At 40.8% G+C, this 17,617-nt stretch overlaps 1 protein-coding gene, 1 long non-coding RNA gene and 1 other non-coding gene across 7 annotated transcripts in view; 2 read left to right on the top strand and 1 right to left on the bottom strand.

Moving 5' to 3' along the window:
• ANKRD17 (ankyrin repeat domain 17) overlaps window positions 1–8,523 on the bottom strand; it is a 196,329-nt gene extending 187,806 nt beyond the window's left edge. For 2 of the 4 annotated variants that reach the window (XM_033214471.1, XM_033214475.1), the window contains exon 1: window positions 6,574–8,523. In XM_033214471.1, coding sequence (XP_033070362.1) covers window positions 6,574–6,966 — 393 coding nt within the window. In that variant the 5' untranslated portion in view covers window positions 6,967–8,523. The remainder of the gene's footprint in view (window positions 1–6,573) is intronic. The other 2 variants (XM_033214474.1, XM_033214470.1) reach the window with 2 other exon arrangements.
• Window positions 8,524–9,721: 1,198 nt separating this feature from the next.
• Window positions 9,722–12,635, top strand: LOC117085507. Of its 2 annotated transcripts, XR_004437984.1 has the most exons (4): window positions 9,722–10,032; window positions 11,179–11,292; window positions 12,089–12,185; window positions 12,466–12,635. It is a non-coding gene; the product is annotated as an uncharacterized LOC117085507 (long non-coding RNA). The 2 variants fall into 2 exon arrangements; XR_004437983.1 differs by having other exon boundaries at window positions 12,089–12,635.
• Window positions 12,238–12,368, top strand: LOC117086514. Its single transcript, XR_004438412.1, has one exon. It is a non-coding gene; the product is annotated as a small nucleolar RNA SNORA3/SNORA45 family (small nucleolar RNA).
• Window positions 12,636–17,617: the final 4,982 nt, after the last annotated feature.

The following is a 17,617-nucleotide window of genomic DNA, read 5'->3' as shown; positions in this document are numbered from 1 at the left end:
TGTAAATAAGAGCTGCAACCAAGTTCTGTTACCTCAAGACTTGAAGTCCCAAAGATTTCCCACACTAAGTGGCTAATAAGAAATGTTTATGAGTTATTCTTACTACAGAGATGAGACTTCATGAGAACCTAGCAGAGATGCAAAGACTTACATAAGACACATGGTACTATGTAGTAGGAGATATAAAGATGAGTAAGACAAGGCCTTTGCTTTCAGGTATGACAGTCCACAGCACACAGTGTAAACTGCTTCATTAATTAAAGGGCAAAACATGAAGATATAAGAGAAAAGAGAGTAGGCATAGGCTGGTTTACCAGAAAGATGAGATCAATCTTGGACCCATTGCTTCACAAATAGGCCTTCTTTGTTATCACATTATCTGCTTAGTTAGAAGCAGTTTCCAAACTCTTACTAATCCAAATAAATGACCAAATTCCCCACTAAATCTGTAGTTAGAATGTTTTAAAGTAACAAGGTAGAAGGGAGAGGAGGGGGGTACCAGATCTCTTTGAGGATCTAATGAAAATTCTGCACATATACTATGGGGCTAGGGCAGAAAGGAAGAAAAATAAAGCCTTATAAGCACCTTCAACAAAATATTTTGTTTAATATCAGAGGATTCACAGCTTATCCAGACCCCAAGTTAATAATCTCTATTTAAAAGAAACTTTTTTTTTTCAAATTAATAAGAAACAATTACCTTGAAAACTAAATATTTTGAAAGGCAAGGAAAAAGCGGTAAATTGCCTCTAGAAAGGGTGGTTTTCCAGTATGAAGTTTTCATCTTGTTAACAACTTAATTCTAGGTGGTGGGAATATGGATTATTTTTCTATACTTTTCTGTATTTGTTTTCTTTTTTAGTGAATTTTTCAGAAGAAATGGAAAGAAAACTTGGGGTGACCAACTTGTCTTCAATGGCTGTCCAAATGCCGAAAAGCATCTTCCCTTATACAAGCTGAATTTGCCAATATCTGAAATATGGTACTCAACACCATACAGCATGACAGAGTGTACGAATGAGAGAACAAATGAATGAATGAGAAGGCTTAGAATCTAACAGTCCCAGGTTCAATCCCATTCTGACATTTATTAGCTATGTGACCCTGATGAGGTTGCCTAAAATCCTTCTACGCCAGTATGTTTACCTGTAAAATGAATGTTCCCTGCCAACACTTGAATACTTCTGAAACTCACACGTTATTCAAGATGTACATTTAACCACTTAAGCTCACTCTCATACCTCCCCAAACTTATAATATTTATTCATTGGTGCATTTTTAAATCCAGGTGTCTTACAACAGTTTTGTTCACCATTGCTCACCCAGTATAGCACAATACCTAGCACATAGTAGGAACTCCAAACATTTATTGAATAATGAAAGAAATATAGCAGCACCTACTTCATAGGGTTACGGCGAGAATAAAATGAGAATACGTGAAAACTGTATTAACTCATTTAACTCTCATAACAATGTTATAAAGTAGAATCTACTATCATTACCATTTATACCATTTAAATGAGGAAATTGCAGTAGAGATTTAAAAACTTGACCAAGGTCACAAAGCTAGTAAATAGTGGATCAAGGATTTAAATCCAAGCTCCAGAACCCGTACCTTTAACCTTTACCTAGCCTACACAAACAGTAGGTACTGAATAAGTATTCATTTTTATTTACTCATTAAAAATTTTAGGAGGCTTAAGGTACTTACCAGGCATTCAACAATCAATTCGTATTAGTTTAACTGGCTTTCCCCTTAATACTTACAGAAGATCATCATCGCTAAGAAAAGGAATTAAGAAATTAGAAAATGTTGAAATCTAAACTTCAGCTATTCAGAAGCCCTGAGAAGGATCCAAGGGAAGAATTTCTATTCCTTCTCTTCTTTTCCTAAATGAATGCTGAATCCTCCCTAAGTACTAGTTATTCACTAAAAATGTTTTGTTTTTTTCTAGTACTGTGCTTAAGCAGGAGAGAAGACAAGATAAATTATAATTAAGACAGACTACTGCTTCAAAGATCTTAACATCTAGTTTACAAATACTGCTACATCAATTAAGAGATGAAACAAGCAAGCTTCTCTGGGCTAATCTAGGATTCTAAGCATCACAAAAGAGGAATTTAGATAGCACTTTTCCAATAAAAAAAAAAGTTTCCAAATGCAGCTGAACACAGCCTAATTCTGAAATATTTTTTCTCTTTCCCTCATTTTCAACTCTCATTTTCTGTCTGTAAACAGATCCTCCCTGGCCTTGCAAATCGTTTCAATACTAAGTCAGTACTAATTCATTTATTGGCTCCCTTTGTCTAAAATTTCTTCACTAGGTTTATCTCTTGATTTAGTCACAGGTTACTTACAAAAATAGATGAAATTCTGATCAACTCCTACTGTATTTATACTTTAAGCATCTTCAACAAAAATGTTTTCCCCCTTTGAATTCTGCTTTAGAAAATAAATACTAAGATCGCAGTGCGCAGTGGCTCACGCCTGTAATCTCAGCACTCTGGGAGGCTGAGGCCAGCGGATCACCTGAGGTCAGGAGTTCAAGACTAACCCGGCCAACATGGTAAAACCCTGTCTCTACTAAAAAGACAAAAATTAGCCAGGCGTGGTGGCAGATGCCTGTAATTCCAGCTACTCGAGAAGCTGAGGCAGAATTGCTTGAACCTGGGAGGTGGAAGTTGCAGTGAGCCGAGAAGAGACCGTTGCACTCCAGTCTGGGCAACAAGAGCAAAACTCCGTCTCCAAAAAAAAAAATACTAAGATCATTCAGTCATATTCAAAAATGCATTTAACAGAATGCAATGTTATTTCTGAAATAAAATATCAACTCTTGAAATTATAAGATTTTTTTCTTGTAATACTCAAAAGCAATTTAATTAATTTTGTCCACTAATTTGAAAGAGCATCATGGCTTTTATGTTAGAAAATACATTTTTATTTTCCATATTGGTCAGTCACTCACTGAAAACCAAGAAAATTATGCATTTTCAATTTTACATCTAAGATTTTGTGTCAAATAGAGGGGGAGAGGGAGGCAGGAAGCTCTTGGTCGTATTTGTTTCCAGGTATACCCAAAGTTATGCAAATTATCTAAGACATGATTAACCTATTCTGAAATACTTTTAAGTAAAATCCTATTCTCAATAACCTACTCCAATGTCTAGGAATTATATTCTTAGTGTTCAACACTTAGATGAAGCTCTTATTTAAATTGATTCTCGTTTCCTTCCATTTTTCCCCTTTGGGCAGATACAGAGATTATTCAGATAGCATTTCTTTATAGCAAAGCTATATATTTTTGTTAAATTAAAGTTATCCTTTCAGGTTAAATACCACAAAACCATAACCTTTCATATTCCTTCTTAATCTTTTTTTTTTTTTTTTTTTTTTTGAGACGGAGTCTCGCTCTGCCGCCCAGGCTGGAGTGCAGTGGCGGGGTCTCAGCTCACTGCAAGCTCCGCCTCCTGGGTTTACGCCATTCTCCTGCCTCAGCCTCCCAAGCAGCTGGGACTACAGGCGCCCGCCATGTCGCCCGGCTAGTTTTTTTTTTGTTGTTGTTGTATTTTTTAGTAGAGACGGGGTTTCACCATGTTAGCCAGGATGGTCTCGATCTCCTGACCTCGTGATCCGCCCGTCTCGGCCTCCCAAAGTGCTGGGATTACAGGCTTGAGCCACCGCACCCGGCCTCCTTCTTAATCTTTTGATGATTTTTACTGGAAGGATAATTTTAAAGATCATTTTATCTACTTTTTTTTATGGTGTAGCCTATAACAGAATGAATTAGAGAAAAGATAACATTGTGATTTTAGCCACAAGACTTCCTAGCTCCAGAAAGTTAGGCTTCTGCTGACATGTCAGTAAAATGGTAATTAAAAGAAAAACATTACACAACTCACTCCATTTAGCTTACAGTTTTATTTGTCTTTACTTTGGTCAAAAGATGAAAATGGGGCAGAGACAACCTGTACACCTTTTTGTCTGCTCATCCCTCATCTGCATAAATTTTTTTAATGGGTACACTTTTTTTTTTTTTGAGACAGAGTCTCGCTCTTGTTGCCCAGGCTGGAGTGCAATGGTGCAATCTCGGCTCGCTGCAACCTCCACCTCCCGGGTTCAAGCAATTCTTCTACCTCAGGCTCCCAAGTAGCTGAGATTACAGGCACCTGCCACCACGCCTGGTTAATTTTTTTGTATTTTTAGTAGAGATGGGGTTTCATCATGTTGGCTAGGCTGCTCTCAAACTCCTAACCTTAGGTGATCCGCCCGCCTCGGTCTCCCAAAGTGCTGGGATTACAGGCGTGAGCTACCGCACCCGTCCAATGGGTACACTTTCTTACACGTATTTCTCCTGACTCATCTTCATAACAAATGACAAACCCATTGTTTAATACCATGTAAGATAGGATAAGGTATGTAAAAAACATAGAAATACTACCATAGTTGGTCAAAGTCAACATAATCATTCCTATATTATAAAAGGAAAACAAACCTGACCCACAAAATAAACATACCTACAAACTTACAGCCATTCTTCATGATTTAAGGAATTACTAAAAGTTCTGCTTATTAGGCTGTATTCCAATGGACAAAACTACCTAGATATGTGAAGTCTGCAGCAGAATATCCCAGTGAGTAGTGAATTCAACTATCATAACCTGGCTCTAAACTAGAGCTTAATATTTTCAGGAGAATTTAAAATTTTAAGTAATGGTATTCTGCCTGTAGCTGCATGATTGTGTTACCTTGCCATTCAGTAACTATTTCTTCTGAATGATGTCAGAAGGGTGATAAAAGGAAATAAATTATCATTAAAAAGTGTGCAGGTCTGAGCCATTAGAAAACTTTGATTTCTACTTTTGCTACTACCCACCACAACCACCTTCCTCTAAACCTTGTTTTCCTCCTTTTTAAAATAAAGGGTTGACTTATCTGTAAAATGTTTCTCACCTTTGAGAAGAATCATACAATTGAATGATTCTAAGTACCATAACAAATTTTATTAGGGATAAGGATCCCATCACATCTTTCTCTTCCTTGTTTCACATGCAGCCAGAGCAACACACTATCCTAAACATCCAAGTAGGCCAATATAAGTCTATCAATACAAACCTATTCTCAGAATCCAACAGGCTAAAAGGGAATAGAAACAAGGAGGGGCATATTTTTGTCATACATACTTAAACACTTAATATCTCTACCTACGTAACTTCATCCAGTCTGAGATAAAAGAGAGTCTGGTCTTCTACAAATAGACATGTGTCAAATCCTTTAAAAGGTACTTCTCTATTTCAACAGAGACCAGGATTCAAGAAACCCAATTTTCAGAAAACCACACTTGCATCAAAATAAGTTCCATGTTTGTGGAAGAGAATAAATAGTAAGTGGTAGTTCTAGATGAATCCGTTGGTCTCCTCTTAGAACTAAGTTTAAAATCAGTCTTCAAAGCTGTTTTTCCTCTGCTGATAAAGATTTCCCTCTCCAGATAAAGACTTTTCTAGATTCTATTTCAGGAAGGAGACAAGAGAGTGATAAAAGAGCTAATAACTAGTAAAGCTAACTCTCAGTTGGTTGTCAGTATGGTATGTTTTACTGAGCCTTTGGGTTGTAAGGGCTTCTGTGAGGAATAAGGTCCTGCAACGCCGCCTGTCTGTGGACCCAAGAAAAATTACAAAGTTATTATGAAACCAGATCACTAGGACAAACCGAGAGGCCTTCCTATTCCAACTCACCACAACCAGGCCTGGCTCCAAAGCCGACTCTTTGGCTGTCCCATATTATGGGACAACAGGTCCTAGCTTAATTCTAATTCACTAAGGAGACATCTGAAGACAGGTATGTATGTACGTGTAAGGATCAAATATATTTTTCATCCACTTACAAATGTATATGGTCATTTATAATTATTTAAAGTTACTGACAAATGTATACAAATACAGCATCAGCTCATCGAAAATCCTTGGGAGATCGAGGAAGTGAAGTTACTTCAGCAGCCAGGATAGTTATGAAAAACCCTGCAGAACAGTATGGAAAAGTACAGCTTCTCACGTGTCCCTCACATACACAAACACTTAGCTCTGAGTCCATTACAACCTTACGTCCCCCTCAAACTGCTCCCCTCCACCTCACAACTGAGAGAAGTTGATCAACCTCCTAGTTGGTCCCCAAGAGACTCATCTACCTATTATTTTACTCCTCCCGCTTTGATCCCGATCCCGTCCCAGACTAAGGTGGCCCTACTGGCCCCAGGCAGATCACCCCCCCACCCCCCGGCGTGCAAACAGGGAATCTAACCAATTCTCTCCATCCTTAACCATGTGAGCCATGCCATGATAACAGGCTGTTCACCAACTCTGTGAACTCCGTAGTCCTCCCACCCCCACGTGTCAGCTACCCTCCCCCACATTCCCACACCTCACGATTTAGGCCGAGGGAAGAAAGGGGGCAGTCGAAAGCCTGGCCCCTAAGAGATCAACCCACTGGAATCTGTCCCACTGAAAGTCCCCTCCCACCTTCGGCCCCTATCCCTTACAGTCCCTTCCTCCCTCCTTCCTTTGAAACCAGGCCCTTGCCTCAGAAACCTCCTCTTCCTCGTCGTCGTCGTCCTCTTCTTCCTCGCTGTTGTTACTGCTGGTGCCGCCGCCGCCACCTCCGCCTCCACCGCCGCCTCCACCGCCGCCGCTGTTGTCGCTGTCGCTGCTGCTTTCGCTGCTGCTAGGGGGTCGGCAAGTCCGGTTACGCTTGGCCTTGTGGTGCTGCTGCTGCGGCGGCTTCTTCTTCAGGAGCAGGTCGCAGACTCGCACCATCCCACGAGGAGACGAGGCCGAGCGAGCTCCGCTGCTGCCGCCAACGCCGCCGCCGACCTCCGCCGCCGCGGGGGGGCCCGCCACAGCCGCCACCGCCGGGGGGCTCCCTTCTCCTTCTGCAGCCGTCGCCGCCGCCACCGGAACCGTCGCCTTCTCCATCCCCAGGGAAAGAGGGAGGGCGCGGACGGGGGAGGGGCGTGGGGGCTACGCTCTACCGCGACTTCGGCCGCACTGGGGCCGACACAGCAATCGGTGCCGCCTCCGCCGCCACCGCCTCGGTCACCTCTACTGCCGCCGCCGCCGCCGCCGTTCCGCCAGCTCTCACCTCGTCTCGCGATACTAAGGGCGGGGAGCCTGACGATGGGAGGGAGGGAGAGGGAGGGAGCAAGGGAAGGGGGATGAGGCGTTTAAGAGGGAGACCGGGTGTCGGGAGAACCAGAGAAGAGGAGACTAGAAAGACGGGGAAGTGTGCCTGGGGCACGTTCCGAAGGGGAACGGCGGGGACAGATAAGGGGGGCGCGATTGCAGCCGGAGCGCCCGCGAGCTCCCGGATTTCTTCTCTTTCCTCTCTATTTCCCGCACACACAGCCCTGCAGCCCTCCCTTCTTCCTTCCTGGCTTGTGATTAGAACGCAGCCGCAGGCGGAAGTGCAGTGACGCCATCAGCCGTCGCCTGAGCCGTGGGGCGCGGGCGGCCGAAAGGCGAAAGTGAGATTTCGAGGGCCGGGTCTCGGACCCCGTGGGCGCGCTGTGCTGCGATGTGTGGGGAGTACGGGGAGGCTGGAGAGGAGCCGGCCCCGGGCAGTGTGAGGTGCGGAAGCGCGGTCCAGACACTTTGTTGACTGGAGGCCCGTCCGCCAGACGGGAGGTGGGGCCTCGTTCTGGACTGCTGTACGTAGTTTTATTCCTGGTCGTTTTTTTCGACCGCCAAATCGAGAGATAAAGCTTTGGATCATGAGAGATGGCGTCGTGTTGGGAAAAGAGCCTTCTTTACCTAAGTTTAAGCTTGGCTCATAGACATCCCCTACGAGTTTACACGTGTGTAATATGAAGGCAGTCGATTAGGAGATGTCTAAGATCATCACACCTCAAGTTTACGAGGGGAGGAAGACACGGGAAGGATGCGTGGTCTGTGCCAGAATTTGAGACGATTCTCTGAATCACCCTGATTTAGCTCTTCTGGCCCTCTTAGATTCAACTTCGAAGCAGGCATAAATAATGATTATTGTCGGTATACTTCTCTCGGAAGGAATATTGTGATGGGGGTTGTGGGTTCATTTTTAGGTGTCTAAAGAACTTTCAGGACTTTTGAAATGATAGTGGAGCCCATTGAACTCAGAATTATCCCTTTCTGGTCTAGTGGGAGTATAGTGGCATAAGGAAAATGAAGCAAACATCAAAGACAGATGTACTGGCACAAGATTAAAAGTATGTCTCAGCTGACATAGTTGCCATTTTAAGACTGCTAAGTTTAGCTGAATATGCCTGGATTTTTTTTTTTTTTTTAGCATTTTTTTCTTTTTAGCATTGGCATACCATATGAAATGTGGGCAGTTGCCAGTACTCTACAGAGTACCATGGCAGAATTGGCAATGACTAAATCATTCAAACAAAAATTCATCATGTGCCTACTGTGTGCATAATTTGTGGAATCAAATTCTCTGTTTCCAGGGGCTTTACAGTGTAATAACTGCTATAGTAAATATATATGCAGAGTGGTAACCATCTGCCTATTCCTCTCCTACGGTCGTTGCTGAGTTCCAGTGTAGAACAAAGCACTGCATTGTGTATCTCACCACTACTGATTTAGATTTTATAATTTCAGCTGCATCCCTCCCTCCTACTTTGTATATTCTTCAGCATCTTTTTCTCCCTTTCCACTTGAATACTTTTTGCAGTCTTTAAATCCTAGCCCATTTCATTATATGACTTTTAACTTATAATTTCACAGTTTTCCAAGTGCTAGAAATTTCCTGAGATTTCCTTTTCTCCAGTATCCAGGAATGAGAGACTCCCTGTTCATATGTGAGATTAACTCTTCATACATATTCTAGTTCCAATACCCCTCTTTCTCATCCAGTAATTATCTTTTCCGTTGTCAACCTTCTACAAATTCTGGTTCCTTAGCTAATTCTTCTGTAGCTTTCAGTTGTTTCCTTCACAAGCAAACTGTCTTTCCTTAAAAAGTATTCTATACTCAGGAGGCTGAAGCAGGAGAATCGCTTGAACCCGGGAGGCGGAGGTTGCAGTGTGCTGAGATCGTGCCACTGCACTCTAGCCTGGGCAACACAGCGAGACTCCACCTCAAAAAAAAAAAAGTCTTCTACGTTCAGTGTCTTTTTTGTTTTCTGAAATTGACTTGTCAGCACTCTGCAGTCTAGTTTCCGTGTCTATCATGCTACCAAAAATACTCTCCATAAAGTAATCTCATTGTTTGGAAGAAAATGAGTTTTTTGCTCATTAGTATAATAGTGAAATGATGATCCTATTTCAGTAGTAGGATAAAGTTCAAAACTACTAACATGGACAAGGCCCGTAAAGTCACTTTCTTTTATTTTTATCTAACTTTTTTTTCCCCCGCTAGAACCTCTGGCAGGAACTGACTAGCCCATGAAACTTATTTCTTCCTGGGCACACAGCTAAACTAAATTTCACAGCTTTCCTTGTAGTTGGTTGTAGTCATGTGATGAACTACTTTTTTTTTTTTTTTTTTGAGACAGAGTTTAGCTCTTGTTGCCCAGGCTGGAATGCAATGGCACAATCTCAGCTCACCGCAACCTCCGCCTCCCGGGTTCAAGCGAGTCTCCTGCCTCAGCCTCCCAAGTAGCTGGGATTACAGGCATGCACCATCACACCCAGCTAATTTTGTATTTTTAGTGGAGACACGGTTTCTCCATGTTCGTCAGGCTAGTCTCGAACTCCCGAATTCAGGTGATTCCCCCGCCTCAGCTTCCCAAAGTGCTGGGATTACAGGCCAGAGCCACTGTGCCTGGCTGTGATTTACTTCTAGCCAATGAAATATGAATGGAAATGATGTGCTCATTTTTAGAATTAATGAAGTCCTATTCTCCCTTACTCTTTCTTCATCAAACTGATGCCTTTCAGCATGGTGACCTTGAAAACTGTATATTGGAGATGCCAAAGACAGAAAAGAGAAGAAGGAGTGGCTGAAACATTACTTGGAAGAGAGCCACCACAATTAGAAACACTCCTTTTTGGACTTCTTGTAAGAGAAAAAATTGAGATTTGAGAATTTATATGTATAGGAGCTAGAATGACCATAGCTAGTCCAGAAATTGGTACCAGAAGTGGAGTACTGCTAAGACAATAACCTAAAATATGTTACATCAGCTTAGTTATGATGTAGCAGGTGGTAGAGAATGTGATTTGGAGGCTGGAAAAAGGAGGCCCATGTTTGCAGTGGCAAAGTAATTAGTAAAGCTGTCACCTGAAATAAATCAAAATCAGATCACCTATTTAGATTAGCTCCAGAGGAAATGATTGAAAAGAGCAAAAGTAATACTACGTGTTGAATTTTATATTTTACTTTTAGTAAATTTTTATTAAAGAAACTCAGGAGATACTTGGCAGAAGTGAGAGTGTACGGGAATATTTCTCAGGGAGGGTTGGAAAAGGTGACTTTTTAAGACTTCTAACATATTAAAAAAAAAAAAAAAAAACTAGAAGAGGTCTTGAGTATAGTTACCCTTGAGATTAAGTCCTGCAGCAAAGATTAGGAAAAGGGTTTGGTCTTTCCATTCAAAGTCATTATTGTAGATGGCTTCAAGATAGCTATGATAAAGGTCTAAAGGAACTGGCATAGGAGCAAGGAACCAAAGCAGTAAATTAGGCTTGATAATTATGTAAGAAAGAACTTTGGGTGTAGTTACTAGAAGCAAATCAATCAGAAGACTACATTTTTAGAGGAACTTTATTACTAATCATACCAAATCTGGTTCAAATATCATTGTTTGGGTATTAAAACAGAGGGTAACTGTCCAACCCCAAGCTTGCCTAAGTAGAAGAATAGAGCATTAAACCTTAACAGCTCTCCAGTACCCACATATGATGTGGCCGCGGAGAATGATAAAAGAACATTTCAGAAGCTCATATCAGGAGCTGTACAGAGGAATGGACAGGGAGTTTTTCCTGAAGACTAGAATTGGGGTCTCATCAGAACTTTCTTCAGTCTCCAGGGGATGGGCCACAAAATGTTTATGCAGTATTACCTCATTATACATGAAGAGTATTGCTCATATCACATTTTTCTTTTCTGAATGAGAGAATGTATTATAGTTACCTATCTCTGAGTTACCACTGTATATTGGATTTGTAGGGATGGGGTGACAATAAAGATAATTTGTTTTTTTAGTTCTTAGGTCACATCTGTACCTAATGAAGAGAGCTGCACATTTTCTGAAAATCCTAGACTTTGAACCTGTTCCAGTAACTGGTTAAAACTTCAGATTGTCTCCTTTGAGACAGGGTATGTTCTGTGTGTGGAAAGACAGGTAAAAATACATGTTTAGTGATCAGAATAGTAGATTCTCGCAGATACTAAATTCTTCTGGCCACACAGCTGTATTTCCATGCTTCTCTTCCAATTAGGTATATGGATTAGGTGTGCTAATTCGGTTCTAACCAGTGGAATGTGAGTAGAAGTGATGTGCTCCTATTCCAGCTCTGGCCCATGGAAACATGACATGAGCAATCCAGTATATCCCCACTCCCTACCAACTTGAGGCAGATGAGCAGATTTGCACTGGAAGCTATGTGTTAAAGATGGCGAAGCCACAAGATAGGGCTCCTGGATTCCTGAATCTTCACTTGAAGGAGACTTGCTTCCCAATTAGAGACACTTGTGCTAGAGTTTCCTGACTCTTCACTTGGAGGATACTTGCTTGCCAATTAGAGACACTTGAGCTGCAGTTCATATGCATTCTTTTGTGTTAGGCCACTGAGATTTGAGAGCATGTCCTAATGTAGACCTGTCCCTCTTTCTGCAGATGCAATTGTTCATTACCTAATTCTGACTTTTATACCACAGGATGGGCCCACAAATCAGGCTAGCCAAAGTATCCTATCATTCAGCCATAGTGATTCGTTCAGGAATGGGCAGATTAACAAAACTGAAGTTAATCAGAGATAGTTTCACCATTTGGGCTAGCACTATCGAGAAAAAGGCACCTGCTTTTGAAATAATAATTAAAAAAAAAAACAAGCTGCATCTGGCCTTTGGTCATCATGTAGAGTGAACCTGCCTAAGAATGAAATCATTACAGGAAAACAGGCAGTCTCAATGATACTGCAGAAGGGGAAGATACCGCATGAATTGAGAAATATTTCCTGGGTTTCTACTCAAGATTGAAATTCCAAGAGGTAAGGCATAGATATTGCCAGGAATACTTGGGAATTCAAAAAAAGGGAGCTCCCTGAGACTAGGGTCACATCCTAACACAGCTCACAGCTCTTCTCTAGTGTGCTGGAGTCCTCAGAATCTACTGGTCTTGATTCACTCATGGGGGCAACCAGTGTCCCCTTAGTGTCCGGGCAGAAACATACTGTACCTTGGTTTTAGCAAGTAGGTTGGCAGGCATCTTTCCTCATTCCCATCAAGGAGTTGGTACCTGCCACAGTGTTCTTTTCTGTGTTCTTCTAGAGCTACTACAAAGTGCTGGAGAAGGAAAAGCTCCTAAAGCAGCCTGTCATCCTGAAGGCCAAATTATGTAGCAGAAGAGCTTGGGAAAAGATTAAGGCGGTGGTGGGGAGGACCTGTGTCCTGGTGGCTTGAAGCCACAGGGAAAGAGTTTCACTAAATGCCAACAAATGCTAAAAAATAAACAAAACAGGGAGCCAGTGGCTTGTGCTCTGCTTTCCACCTGAAAGTTTGCCCAACATAAGCAATTATAATCAAGTAGAAATTGAAGCATATGTTTAGGCAGAGAGGACCAGGTGACGCTGATAACCACTGTCCTCCCAGCCACTGCCTTAATTTGGCTTTCATGAGTTTTCACCCATATTATTGCAATAGTCAATCTCCCGCCTCTGATCCTATTATACTCTATCCGCCACATTGACACCTGAGTTACTTCTCTACTTTGTAAAAACAATTTATTTCTGAGTGCAACAGCAATACATGTTTGTTGTAGGATACTAAGAAAATACAAAAAAGCACACATACCAGAACATATAATTCTATCAGCTAGAGATAGCCACTGTTGGAATTTTAGTACAAACCTTTACACAGTGTTTTCTCTGTGTATTTTTAAATGAGAATGCCACTGTTGTATTTAGCATGCTTTGAAAAATGTTTTATTTTTGTTTTTCAATCCACCAATAAGGTATCCCGGAGCATGCTTTTTTTTTTAGTATATGTGAGCATTTTCTCATGGAATGAAATGCCCTCTACAATATTATATATAATTAATATAGCAATTTACTTAAGATAGGTGTTGCAAACTGGCAGCCTATAGCCAAATGTGATATATGAACATGTTATACTTTGTCATCACAGCATTTCAAAATCATTTGACTTTTGAATGCGTTTATACAAGGCATGCTGTCTTCAATTTTCTACAGTTTTCATAAATTCCTATTATGCCCAGTCCTTATTCACTCATGTCACCTATCTTTTTTGTTGTTACTGTTTCTGTGTGGGCTTTTAAGAAATTTTGGGCATTTGAGTTGAAACAGCAATTTAGCCAGAATAAGCATGGATGTTCATTCACTTAGTATTTGTTGCCTACCTGCTACATACAAGGCACTGTGTTAGGTGAGACAATGGTTAGCAAAACAACCACGGTCCTTTATATCTTGAAGCTTATGGTCTAGCATGAGAGACACAAATGAAATAACTGCTGAAAGGGAAACCTGAGCTAGAAACTTTTGATTTGTTTTGGGGCTTCCCTGAGGAAGTAATATGTGAACAGAGATCTATAGTAGGAAATAGGCCAAAAAGCAGAGAAGAATCTTCCTAGCCAAAGGAATGTATATGCAAAAGGCCTAAAAAAGGAGGTATCAAACTGTGCCAGAAGAGCTGAAACACAGAAAGTGAGAATGTTTGCAAGATGAGGCTGGAGAAGTAAGTGGAAGACAGATGATTCAGGGCTTGTGGACCATGCTAAGGGTTTTGAGATAAATGTTGATATAGAATCTACCCTAGTCTTCTTTTCCTTAGGGAAACATCCTTCTCTTTTCAATCACTCCTTACATGACATGATTTCGAAATCCCCTTCACCCTCTTACTACCCTTCTCTAGCATTAATAATTTTCTTAGTCTGCTGCTCTAGAACCAGAGCTCAGTAAAAAATAGTTAAGCTGAAGGCTGGGGATGGCAGTCTAGCACAAATAGTAATTAACTACTGGGCACATTAGTAGAACAGAGCTGCTACCTAAATAAATCCATTTAGGCCGAGCGCAGTGGCTCACACCTGTAATCCCAGCACATTGGGAGGCCAAGGTGGGCAGATCACGAGGTTAGGAGATCAAGACCATCCTGGCTAACTCGGTGAAACCCCATCTCTACTAAAAAATACAAAAAATTAGCCGGGCATGGTGGTGGGCGCCTGTAGTCCCAGCTACTCAAGAGGCTGAGGCAGGAGAATGGCGTGAACCTGGGAGGTGGAGCTTACAGTGAGCCGAGATCGCGCCACTGCATTCCAGCCTGGGCGACAGAGTGAGACCCTGTCTCAAAAAAAAAAAAAAAAAAAAATTATATATATCTCTCTCCATTTAAAGTCAACTAAATGTTATTTGGATAATATGTCCCTCATGTTAAATTTGCCCAAATATATATCTCACCTCTTAAAATTTATTTAGTTTAAAATTCAGTATTTTTCTTCATGTACTCCTAGGTTGGGTAAAGAAGGGAACAAGGGAATGGGGAAACCTAGAGTCCTGGATAACAGAGAAAGACAGCCTGAGAATAAAAGTATGCAAAAAGTAATCTACAACAAAATAATGCACTTAACTCTTGTTACTAAACAAATAAGCTACTCACATTTTAGTTTTGTGTTTCGTTTTATGTTTGTCAGTTTAGCAATTTTTGTCACTGTTTGGAAGACTTAGAGTGGTTATTGCATAGAACACTCCTACACAGAGTTTTGCGAGTTTCTGAATTTTGTACTTTCAAACTGAAAATCAACAGAAACGTTTTCCAGGTTCAGATTCAGACCAAGTTAATATGTTAACAACTAATAACAATATTAAAAGTTAGAACAATTCCTTTCCTCTATCTTTCTCAGGACAAATCGAGTTTATTAAAAACTAGGGAGTGATCTGGTGAAAATGGGAAGAATTCAAGAAGTTCCAGGGAAACCTTTCATTCATTCATTTATAGATGATTCCACAAATGTTTATTAAATATCTATGGTATTTATACAGTACCTACAGTACTATTTAGGGTGCTGGGTATAGCTTATAAACTGCATAACTCTGAATATCTTTTGTGCAAGGAGTAAGTAGTGTAATAGTCCCTTGAAATATAGGAATTCACCTAGAGATCTTCTCAAATCCTCAAATGTGCACGTTTTATATCATGTAACTTAACCCAGAAAATAAAGCATAAGCAAACTGATATTTTTACACAGCAATGAATTTTAAAAGCACGCAGAGTTTCTAGTCTCATATAAGGGGCTTAGAACTTGCCACTGCATCCTAATAACAAGTACAAAGCTGAACAAACAAAAATCAACAACTCTTCTTAAATTCCTCAGAAATGAGGACACAGGGAAAACTGCTGCCCTCAAAGTTGGAGAGACAGATGGGAAGATACAGAGAATAATAACCAGAGCAGAAACCTCTGGGAACCAGTGCTGGGGTAGGAAAACCTAAACTGTAATTGATGAAATGCTGAAGGCTCACTGTGGACAAGCCTGAGCATCAAAAACTCCAGGGGAACCCAGTCATAGAGGAGCCCTCATACCTTTGTGAATTATACTTCCAGTAGGACTAGTATAGTATACTCACAAAGGTGAACTCACAGTGACTATCAGAGAAAAATCCCCTCATGCTTCTGGCTGGGGGATGGGAAAGCAACCATTTTGAAATACAGCAGAGCATTCTGTTCTTAACAAGCCCTGGCTGCAGAAGAAACTTTTTTTCTTTTTTTGGTTGGGCAAGGAGAAACTGTTTTACTACAGCCTAACCCAGTGGGGTTTTATCAAAGCCTAACTGACTTGGGGGAAGGAAAATATCCAGCTCCAGTTAGCTCTAGCCTTCCATGTGGGGAAGGGAAATATACCACTCTAGTCCCCTTTAGCAATTCTGCCCATCGTTAAGAGGGAGAAACAACTGAGAAAACACTGCTGAAGTTTACCATGCAGGGGTATAGGCTTACCAAAAGACTGAGACCTAATCATAGGACTCAGAATGCTTCCACTCCCTGACACCTTACCACCATATTACTTAAGGTTTATTTACTGTAGTTCCTTTTACTCAACACATCATAGTCACTTTTCAACAAAAAAATTACAAGACATATTTGTAAAGGCAAAAAAAAAAAAAATGATTTTCAGTTTGAAGAGACTGAAGCATCATAACCAGAATCAAATATGGTAAGAATGTTGTGATTATTACATAAGGAATTAAAAACGGAGCTATTTTTATATGATAAGGGCTTTCAGAAAAAAAGTAGACAACATGTAGGAACAAATGGAGTAATGTAAGCAGAGAGATGGAAATTCTAAAAAATATATATTAAATGCTAGATATCAAAAACTCTAACATAAATGAAGAATGCTTTTTGATGGGCGTATTAGTACACTTGCACTTGGTTGAGGAAAGAATCTCTGAGCTTAAGGATATGACAATAGAAACTTTCCAAACAGAAAAGCATGAAGAAGCCAGGTGTGGTGGCTTCTTCCACCCTTTGGGAAGAGTAATCCCAGCACTTTGGGAGGCCGAGGCTGGCAGATCACCTGAGGTCAGGGGTTCGAGAGAGCCTGGCCAAAATGGTGAAACCCAACCTCTACTAAAAATACAAAAATTAGCCAGGCATGATGGCATACTCCTGTAATCCCAGCTACTCAGGAGTGAGGCTGAGGCAGGAGAAATGCTTGAACCCGGGAGGCGAAGGTTGCAGTGAGCCAAGATTGTACCATTGCACTCCAGCCTGGACAACAGAATGGAGACTCCGTCTCCAAAAAAAAAAGCATGGAGAAAAAAGACTGGAGGATGGATGGTGGGGTGCGGGGGGAAGAGAAGGCAGAACGGAATATTTAAGAACTGTGGGACAACTACAAAAGGTGTAGATGCACACAGTAGGGATATCAGAAGGAGAAGAAATCCTTGATGGAACAGAAGAAATATTTGAGGCGATAATGACAGAACTTCCCCCAAAATTAATGTCAGACACCAAACCACAGATCCAAAAAGCTCAGAGAACAGCAAGTAGGATAAATGTCAAAAAAAAAATAAATAAATAAATCACGTATGCAAATATTCAAATTTCAGAAAATAAAAAATAAAAATATTCTTACATAAGCAGAATATATATGGAAACAAAAAGATACAAAAAAAAGAAGAAAAAAATTCTGATAAAAAGCCAGAGGGAAAAACACTATCTGTAAAGGAGCAAAGATAAGAATTACATCTGACATCTCCTCAGAAACCATGAAAGTAAGAGGCTGGAGTGAAATATTCAAAGTGTTGAGAGAAAAAAACACCAGCCAATAATTATTTACTTTGCAGAGTTATCCTCCAAAGGTCAAGGAGAAACAAAGACTTTTAGACTGACAAAAATTGAGGGACATCGTTGCCAACAGACCTACCTTGCAAAAAATGATGAGAGAAATTCTTCAGAAAGAAGAAAA

The sequence above is a fragment of the Trachypithecus francoisi genome, unplaced genomic scaffold (genome assembly GCF_009764315.1).
Source record: "Trachypithecus francoisi isolate TF-2019V2 unplaced genomic scaffold, Tfra_2.0 Lachesis_group1, whole genome shotgun sequence".
NCBI classification, from domain to species: domain Eukaryota; kingdom Metazoa; phylum Chordata; class Mammalia; order Primates; family Cercopithecidae; genus Trachypithecus; species Trachypithecus francoisi.
This window is presented reverse-complemented; position numbering and strand designations above follow the sequence as displayed.